Genomic DNA, 9,026 nt, shown 5'->3' on the forward strand with positions numbered 1-9,026 from the left:
TTCGCGACAAAAGGAAAGTTCTTAATAACACTTTGCAATTTGTGAATAGTACGCGTACGGTCTTGACACAGAAAAGGGGGGAAAGCGTAGAAATCCTCATGAAGAAGACGGAGACAGGGGCACGCGCTCTACGCATTTCCTGGCAGAGACAAGACTTGGCTCTTAAGCGGACGCGGCAGCATCTTGTATAAATGGCGCGCGAAGTGCGTGCCAGCGTTTTAGTCTTTTTTACGAAATAGGAGAAGGATGGCCGTCGGCGGCGGAATCAGCATTGTCTGCCTGGTAACGAAGCTCCGAAACGCCTCCGCGGCTCATTTGTCAGTGCATTGAACCGCAGCCAGTAATAATATAAGTGTAAACATTGGCTCCGAACAAACAAGTGCGTTACGCATTTTGAAAATCACGGTGATGCGTTTTGCTACCAAGAGGTTGCATCATCAAGTGTTCAAAACAAGAAGATCAAGATCAGCAATGCTAAGTTTGTAACGAAAGAGATTTCGGAAAATTGCACTTGAAATAGTAAACAAACGGCAATTCAGTGAGCTTGTATTATAAATTTAATTGGTTTTGTTTTATTTTCCTAAACATTGGATAATTTTTTTGAAATTGTTTGCAATAAGCTAGGCATGTTTTAAATTCCTAGAATTTAAATGTTTATAAATTCTTAGAATTTTTTGATACGAGAGTATCAAAAAATTGAAAATCATTACTACCATTAATTAATAATATACGCACCGAGAGACACAGTGTTAAGTTCTGCTTGCCCATATATAATTTTGATTAAAATCAGTATATACGTATATACAGGGTGGCCCATTTTAATTTATACAGTCGATTTTTTAAAAAACTAAAAGAGATACGAAAAAATGTTTCAGACAGACATGTCACGATTTCGAGGGGGACATAAGATGATACCATTGGTTTGACCTTGAATAGTCGTTTGAAGGTCACGCGAAGATCACCTTCAATTTCTTAAATTGAAACCCCAACTTTTTATTGCAGATTCTTATTCTCCATCGAAAAGTAAGTAACTTTTGTCTGAAACATTTTTCCGAAAAATGTCATCTTATGTCCTTAAAATGATCTTCAAGATGAGTTTTGAGGACATTTTAAGGACATAAGATGACATTTTTCGGAAAAATGTTTCAGACAAAAGTTACTTACTTTTCGATGGAGAATAAGAATCTGCAATAAAAAGTTGGGGTTTCAATTTAAGAAATTGAAGGTGATCTTCGCGTGACCTTCAAACGACTATTCAAGGTCAAACCAATGGTATCATCTTATGTCCCCCTCGAAATCGTGACATGTCTGTCTGAAACATTTTTTCGTATCTCTTTTAGTTTTTTAAAAAATCGACTGTATAAATTAAAATGGGCCACCCTGTATATATATATATATATAAATTTCAAGTACTACTCTGCTAGTCTCAAGAGTCACCGCAGGTGCCGTGAACTTGGTTGCCCGTGCATTTTCAGAGTGGCTGGGTGCATCGAACCTGCTCCCAAAACGAATCTGGCATTATGCCGCTTCTCTAAGCGCCGTCGACTCGCGTGACGGAACGGCACGGCGGGAATGCGTTTCCGAAAGACAGACGAGCTAACACGCTAACAGACGTCTTTTGCGTAAATGTAGGTAACACGCGTTTGCCTGGCAAGTGCGATACTGACGGCCAAGGTATCTCTGGATCCGACGAACCTCTCACGCCCATGGCACAGTTATCCGTCGACTTTGAGCGCGCCGAGACATCCAAATCATCAATATGACAATCACGCGACGGACAGCAACGTAAGGGAGCTGTCGCCCAAACGTTTACAGGCCGAACGTCCAGCGAGACTTCTGTCCGCGTCGGTCGTGGATATCAACGAGCAAACGTTGCAGAGAGGTCCTCAGAGGTAATTGTTACGCTGCATTATTCTTTTTTCTTATTACTCTTGCAAAATATAGGAACATTTAATATAATAAAAATAATAAAACTCATGCTGTAAAATGACGAAAGGATCAACTAGAATGCAATAGCTTTATATTGATTTCACAAACTGTAGGATTTTACGTGCGCAAGATTCTAAAATAGATACTGACTTACAGTCGACGTACATCTCGAGCCGAGATACCTCGCGATATTTCTGTCTCAAGGGTTGCACACGTATTATACTATCTCTCCTTTCCTCGGTACTCGACAAGGTTCCCCGTGGAAATTCACCCGGACGACGTTTGGCTCTCAGCGAAAATGCCGAACGTATCGCCGTCACCGCCACCGCTGACAACGACGACGACAACGACGACGACGACGACGTTGTCAGGACCACGAAGTATCCGAGGATATCAGCGCTACGTACCTCGGTATCAGGATATCAAAGTGTTCGACGGGTACCTGACGGCCGATCTGGATGCCGGCAAATCCCCGTATCGTGGGAAAGCCGAGTCATATTACCGTCATGGGCCGCAAGACATAACGGCGGTCATCAGAGCCCTCGATCGCTTCCTAAGTCGCACTCTAAACAACGACGGCTACAACAGCGAGCTACATCCACCCCCGAATCCTATTTTAGCCCTCGTGCTGTCCCGATACGGGCGCTACGTGCCCGGAAAGCGATATCCCCGTGTATACGCGTACATGGCGGTGAACAATATTCACAATAGTCAACCGTTCGGCAAGTACAAATACGAATGCGACGAGGAACCGATTTACGCGGCGAGATAGCGACCGTTTCGAGTACCACCAATTTACGATGCAAAATATGAGCAATGTATGAGCTAAACGTATAGGATAAATCAAATGATAACAGAGATATCAATAAAAGTTTTCAATAAAAATTTTCTATCTTTAGCTAGAATCCGTATAGATATCCGAGAATGCGATAAACATAATAATACGGGAATGCGAATGACAAAAGCACAGTAAGATGTGACAAGCGGGCGACATATTTCTTGCATATCTCTCTTCTTGCGTTCCTCTATCGCCATGCTCCGAGATTCTGAAATATGCTTTTCGAGAATGCCTCTAGTATGCAGGCTTCGTACATGCTTTGCATGTGATAACACACACACACACAACTATATTGAATCCGCAATCATTGAATCACGCAAATCGGAGGATATACAATGGAATAAAAAAATTGTACGTACAACATATTAATGCAACGGAGCATTAATACAGCAATTCCGAACGCTCTTGTCTCTTGAGCGTGGGACGATGTTTAAGAGGCTGTTTCTCCAGCCGTCGCGCAGGTACTCAAACTTAGAAAAATATTTCCCGTAGGTACCTACATCTCGCCCACGGTGTAATTTGTACCATAGCCATTCACGAAGACATAACGACGGCCATCTAAGTGCTCGGCAGCTTCCTATGCGGCGACTCTGAACGGTTGTGGTCGCTCTCCACCACGTAAACTCTCTGCGTCCGTCAATAGATCTAGCATTAAACGTTACTGACCGTACTTAGACGCGAATGGTACGTATCAATACGTACCATCGTGTACGATCACGTCTATTGTTCGTATATTTTCTTGATATTTTATTTCAACTTATTTATTAGCTAAATCAACGACGATGCAATAGTATACCACACAAAAATACTTTCAAATTACAAGTTGAGTGAAAATGCCTGGCATAAGAAGTTGCTGTCACTTACAAGTACTTTGAAATTTATTACATTGCAATTTGAGACATCTCGATATTGATTTAGCTCTTATTTCCTCGAGATGTATCTCAGATTGAATATTCAACATGTATTAATCACTGGTCGCCACGATGTGACGATCGGGATTGAGGAGATCTTGTCTCTTTACGAGATATATTTCATCTCCCCGATGATCTTTAGCGATATTACGTAATTAGCGGAACGAATCTTTAGAAAGCGCTATTAATGGAATCCTTAACCCGCCGTCAAGCTGTCTGACAGCTAGACGGTTAATCGATATCACACCGAATTTATCCTTGAACCTATTCACAGTCGGATTTTACGGTAGGTTAATTGGAGTAGTTGGAGAATCCGCTTGAGAAACTCCGATTAAGCAGTAAACTACTCTCATTACACCTTCCTGTCTCTCCGCCAGTCTCAGTAGGGGCTTCTTGCTCGACTTCATTTATCTAAACCGCGTATTGCGATCGTACGTCGAATGTAGATGTGCAATTTTTAAATAATTATCGCCAGTTGCTCCCAATTCGCTAATTTGCCAGTATGCGTCGCAGTAACGAGGTCACAACTACAAAAGACTTTTATCAACGTATCCTGCAAATCCCGTGGCTCACGTGATCAATTTCATATTTATTTCTGGCTATAATTACGTCAATGCTGATACATGTTTAATATTCTATACCTAGCGCAAGTAAACATTTGAACATATCCCATACAGCACACAAACGTTAAATCAACATCTCAGAAATGTTGCATAGCAACATTGCAATGTTCCATCAATATCGCAAAATGTAGATTCGACGTAGAAAAGATATTGCATAAATGTCTAATGTCCGTTGAATTGCAATGTCTTGTAGATATTGCATTCAACATCCACAAGACATTGCAATTCAACATCTAGAAACCTTTGTTAGATCTTAGGATTGTTCTTTTTCGCTGCACTTCTGAACAGTGCAATAAGTTAGAGCGAAACAAATATACTTTCTTTCAAGGTGCGATTTCATTGTGTCGCTGGTCGCTCATTTTTAGCGTCAAAACAGATCACGTGATCAAAATTGACCAATGTCCAGCGTTAATTTTGATCATGACTTGTTTTGACGCTAAAAATGAGCGACGAGTGACACAATGAACATTTACCTTCATTCTAACTTATTGCACTAGTTCAGAAGTACAGCGAAAAAGAAAACCTATTGATTTAACATTATTAATTAATTATTACTAAATATAATATAATTATTTGTTACATATAAGAAGAATGACAATTTTTAAATTGACCATTAATTAATAAAATTATTTGTTACATGTTGTTTCAATGTTGTAGCAACATACAGAATCAATGTAGAAGAATCAACATAGATTCAACGTTGAAAAAATATTTATATTTTAATATTCAACATTGTAACATCTTCGCAACGTTATTTCAACTTTCTGTGCTGTATGGGTATTATGCATCCACGTCCACATACTACCTGTCTGGTATCTATACGTTTTGCAAGATTATCCTGCGAATAAATTTTGTATTAGAATACAACCGCGAATATAATATATATGAACATATGATATCCGGACATATCCATGCAAATACCCATTTGCGCACACGTCGGCGATAGTTAATAAATATAAATACACCTGTACAGACACACGTATATGCATGTGTGTCGCAGTATACACATGTTTTCCATTTGCATCGCCTAGTACAAGGTAATAAATTCAGATATGGGGAGAAATCGTTCGTATAATATAATGCTGTGCGTAGCGACTGCCGAGAGAACGGAATTAAATCGCGAAAACGTTCCGAAGAAATCCCTTTCCGAAAATAGTAAAGGGAGATATCGCGAACTCGGCGGCGGCGGCGGCGGCCTTTTCGCAGGTCGTTCAATCTCGCCGACGGAAGCGGCGTTCGCCACGAGATCATAAAACGAACGGCGGGGCTCTTAAGCGACGCTTGATTGCCTTTCGTCCGCTAGGAAAGCAGATTGTCGGAAAATTGTGTTTCCCGTAACGGTCCGCCATCCGTTTCTTCGAGATTTACGGAAGCGAGATCGGTGAACCTTAATAACTCCGGCGGATATATCGGCACCTGGTATATATCACGACCGCTCTCGAGATTAGTCAGTAATACGCGCACACACAGCCGCCCGATACCTTTCGATTCTTCTTGGGAGTAGCTTGCATCCGTCCGTATTGGATTATCCGTCCGTTATCGATTCGATAGCGAAAGAGAGTAGACGAGGTCGTCGAACTCCGAGAAAAGTATCATCGTAAGAGGGAACAGCCGTCCAAATTCTCTTACAAATCCGTGTATTCATACGGGCGATATTCGCGACGACCCGCTGATACTGCACTTCTCTCGCGCCACGTAGTCTCGCCTCAAACGTCCTTGCATTATTTAAATCATACGACACGATGATGAATATTTTATATGCCGAAAGTCGCAACAACAGCGGCAACGACACGGCGCGGCGGATGCACGCGCCGAATGCAAACGAGCAGCCGCTCGAATATCCCGCGCGTCTCTCTTTTCTTTAATAGTCAGAACGATAGTCGAGAAGAGCAGAACAGATAAAGCGACTCATTCATCATTCCGGGCGGGAGACGTGCAAATTTTCTCGCGCTTTTCTCTTCCTACGCCGTGGTCCTTTAGGCACTTGGCGCGTTTCAACAGCCATGGGCTACGCACTCCGCCCGCAACTTCCAGGTTCAAATCAAGCCGTGATGAAAAAAGGCGACGGCAAAGCAGCGGGAATAAAATATGAGGAATACGTTTCCTCGAGGCATACGATTCATTTTACCGATCCCTCTTGCCTTCGCAGCGGCTGCAAAAAGAAAAGAAATTATGAGAAGAGAAGAGGACTTGAAGAAAGGCGCTTGGTGTTAACTCATCACCTCGAATTTTCTTTTTCGTCGGAATTTTCTCTTCGTATAGCTTAGATCTGTGTAACTTTTAGCATCGTTAGATACAATCAGCGAGATTACATAAATTTAGCTGCACGATCTGCGATCACACGTATCCCAAAGTAAATGTCACACATAAACACAACACATTGATTCCATCATTTGCATGTGCGTGATTACGGACTACGCACAGCAATGAATATATCGTACACATAAACGTAATAAAATAAGTTCAGGAGAGTACGGCACGCAGTTTTATTCCATCGTAGATTAACTGACCGCTTAGTTATTCCATCGTCGTATTTGGTAATCAAATCCCGAGCCTCCCCCTATCGCGTGACACGACCAACGATACTTTATTGGTGGACCTCTGGACGCGGGCAGTATTCCGGGCATCAGCAGCGTGTTGGCGCCTTATCAAATTCTCATATGAAGCTCCGGGGAATCGCGGAATGACGGAGCACAAAGCATCGAACGAGATACATCGTATCGGCTGTGCATCGCATGGATACCTACTACCTACCTGCTGCCAATACCGATCAACTCCGTATCGGAGTTCTCTCTCTCTCTTTCTCTCTCTCTGGTTCTATGAGAGAATGGTGACCATTGAAATTTCGATCGAACAGCTTCGATATATCGGCGGCTTTTCAAAGCCCAAGAGGACCGACGTTCGATTTGTCTCCGAATCGTACATTTTGTGCTCTCCCTCATCCACCAGTTCCCACGTACGTATGCGGTTGCGTTGATGCGTCCAGGGCCGGTTTTAAGACCTTCGTCACTGCGACCACGAAGCGCTGCAGACAAAAAAAGTCACGCAAAAAGTTTAGCCGCTTAAGATTTTACGCAGCATTATTCTCGTTGCATCTTCGCGCGTTTCCTGCTGCTTATTCTTCGCGTACAGATCTAGCACAGAATTATTCTCCACCATTTCCATATACCAAATGTGAATTTTCTCAATAACGGAGAGTCAAAATTTCTTATTCAGACATAATTTTCCACAGTTTATTAACTTTTAACATTAAATTTGTACTTAATTTTCTGTCCGTTAAAATATATTTTTAAATTAAACATAGAAGTGGTAGTAACTTGTAACTTAACAATTCTAATGGGATACCTCTCTTGTGATAAAGTCCAAAATTTTGTTTTGCATCGAGTTTCAAGATGATGCGCATCACTACTGACATGCATCTGCCTTGATCAGCCTTCATCGAAAAATTGTGGTAGCCAATAAATGTGCAAGATACAAGGTACAAAGAACGACTCGATGAGCGAACTCGGCAAGCTTCAAGTACTGACCGGTCACGCATAGATATCTGTTCGACAATTCGTGTCGGCTTACTCGACGCTTAATCGACATGCAGCCAATCGGTGCAAGCGAAATAACAGATCTGTCTAAACGGCGCGGTGGTATCCGTTTCCCGTCGACAAATGTTCGTCGTTTTTTCCACAGTGCTACGACTCTTCGTTCATCGATACTGCGGCTACGTTTTAGCCGTCGGACCAAAAGGTCTGAGCCGATAATGTGTCAGATGTAGCAAATTTTACGGGCGAACAAATAGAGACACCGTACATCATTACTGAAGTTAACATGTTTCTGCATAGTTTCAAAATCGTTTCTAGATGTTCTGTTCCTGAAAAAGAAAACAAGAGATTATAATCGAGACGATAGAATTAGAATTTATGAAATAAGGGCGTCAAGCTCTCAAGTTTCATAGAGAAGCTTATGACATTTATTGATATTGCAAATGCTTTCACAGATGAGTTACATTAAAATGAACGTTACGCCGTAGCGTAATACTAAATAGTTATTATTAGTATTACTCTGAACTGCAGTTTCCTCATGCGCGAGACGATGCATATGCAATTACAGAAATCGTAATTAAACCACGACAAGTGTAATGAGCTATGCATGACATGGACTACGATATAATAATTACCGTAATAGAATATTCTAACAATATATGTAATAAAGGAATTAGCGTTTCTGGAAGACCGCGTATAGAATTCTCTTGAACTAAATTCATTTGCAATTAGGAAACACGTACAAGTTACAACATCGCAACATCAACCAATTCGCTTGCTCTTCGCATTCACAAGGTGAACATTATTGCTTGTGGTCGTTGCAACGAAAACGGCAATTAACGTTATAAGTTTCCGTGCACCGCCGACCTTTATCACACAATTCTTCCTTTCTGTCGAGCAGGACAAATTCGTGTTCCTCAAAGCGTAGCACTATAACCAAGAAAAGAGAACGGAAGCACATATAACTCGAGGTTCTACATGCTGGCCGAGTAGCCACTCGGTTTTTAGCGCGGCACATTCGTTCACGCCAAGCTCGATTGCGAGGGTGGTGAAAAGTACTTCGCGTGCGCGTGAGGGTGTCGCGCGAGGGTGTCCGGGTGTACTCTCGCTGGTAGCGGGTGAAGAGGACCGTCAGCTTCTTCCACCGCGATCGCGTTTGCGACCACCGAGTCGTGCGGTTGAGAAAGAAAAA

At 42.1% G+C, this 9,026-nt stretch overlaps 1 protein-coding gene across 1 annotated transcript; it reads left to right on the top strand.

Moving 5' to 3' along the window:
- The first annotated feature begins 246 nt into the window (after window positions 1-246).
- On the top strand, window positions 247-2,808 carry LOC113562250. Its single transcript, XM_026971042.1, has 3 exons — window positions 247-282; window positions 1,633-1,892; window positions 2,182-2,808. Exons 1-3 carry the CDS (start codon window positions 247-249, stop codon window positions 2,699-2,701), a joined length of 816 nt encoding a protein of 271 aa, XP_026826843.1. The 3' UTR covers window positions 2,702-2,808.
- The last annotated feature ends 6,218 nt before the right edge of the window (window positions 2,809-9,026 follow it).

The sequence above is a fragment of the Ooceraea biroi genome, chromosome 7 (genome assembly GCF_003672135.1).
Source record: "Ooceraea biroi isolate clonal line C1 chromosome 7, Obir_v5.4, whole genome shotgun sequence".
NCBI classification, from domain to species: Eukaryota; Metazoa; Arthropoda; class Insecta; order Hymenoptera; family Formicidae; genus Ooceraea; species Ooceraea biroi.

Excerpts from the sequence above, each read along its gene's own strand:
- LOC113562250 (XM_026971042.1), top strand. The coding sequence starts at position 247 with ATGGCCGTCGGCGGCGGAATCAGCATTGTCTGCCTG. Across the intron at positions 283-1,632 it reads GAATCAGCATTGTCTGCCTG|GTAACACGCGTTTGCCTGGC; the intron begins GTAACGAAGCTC and ends GCGTAAATGTAG. Across the intron at positions 1,893-2,181 it reads TTGCAGAGAGGTCCTCAGAG|GTTCCCCGTGGAAATTCACC; the intron begins GTAATTGTTACG and ends GTACTCGACAAG.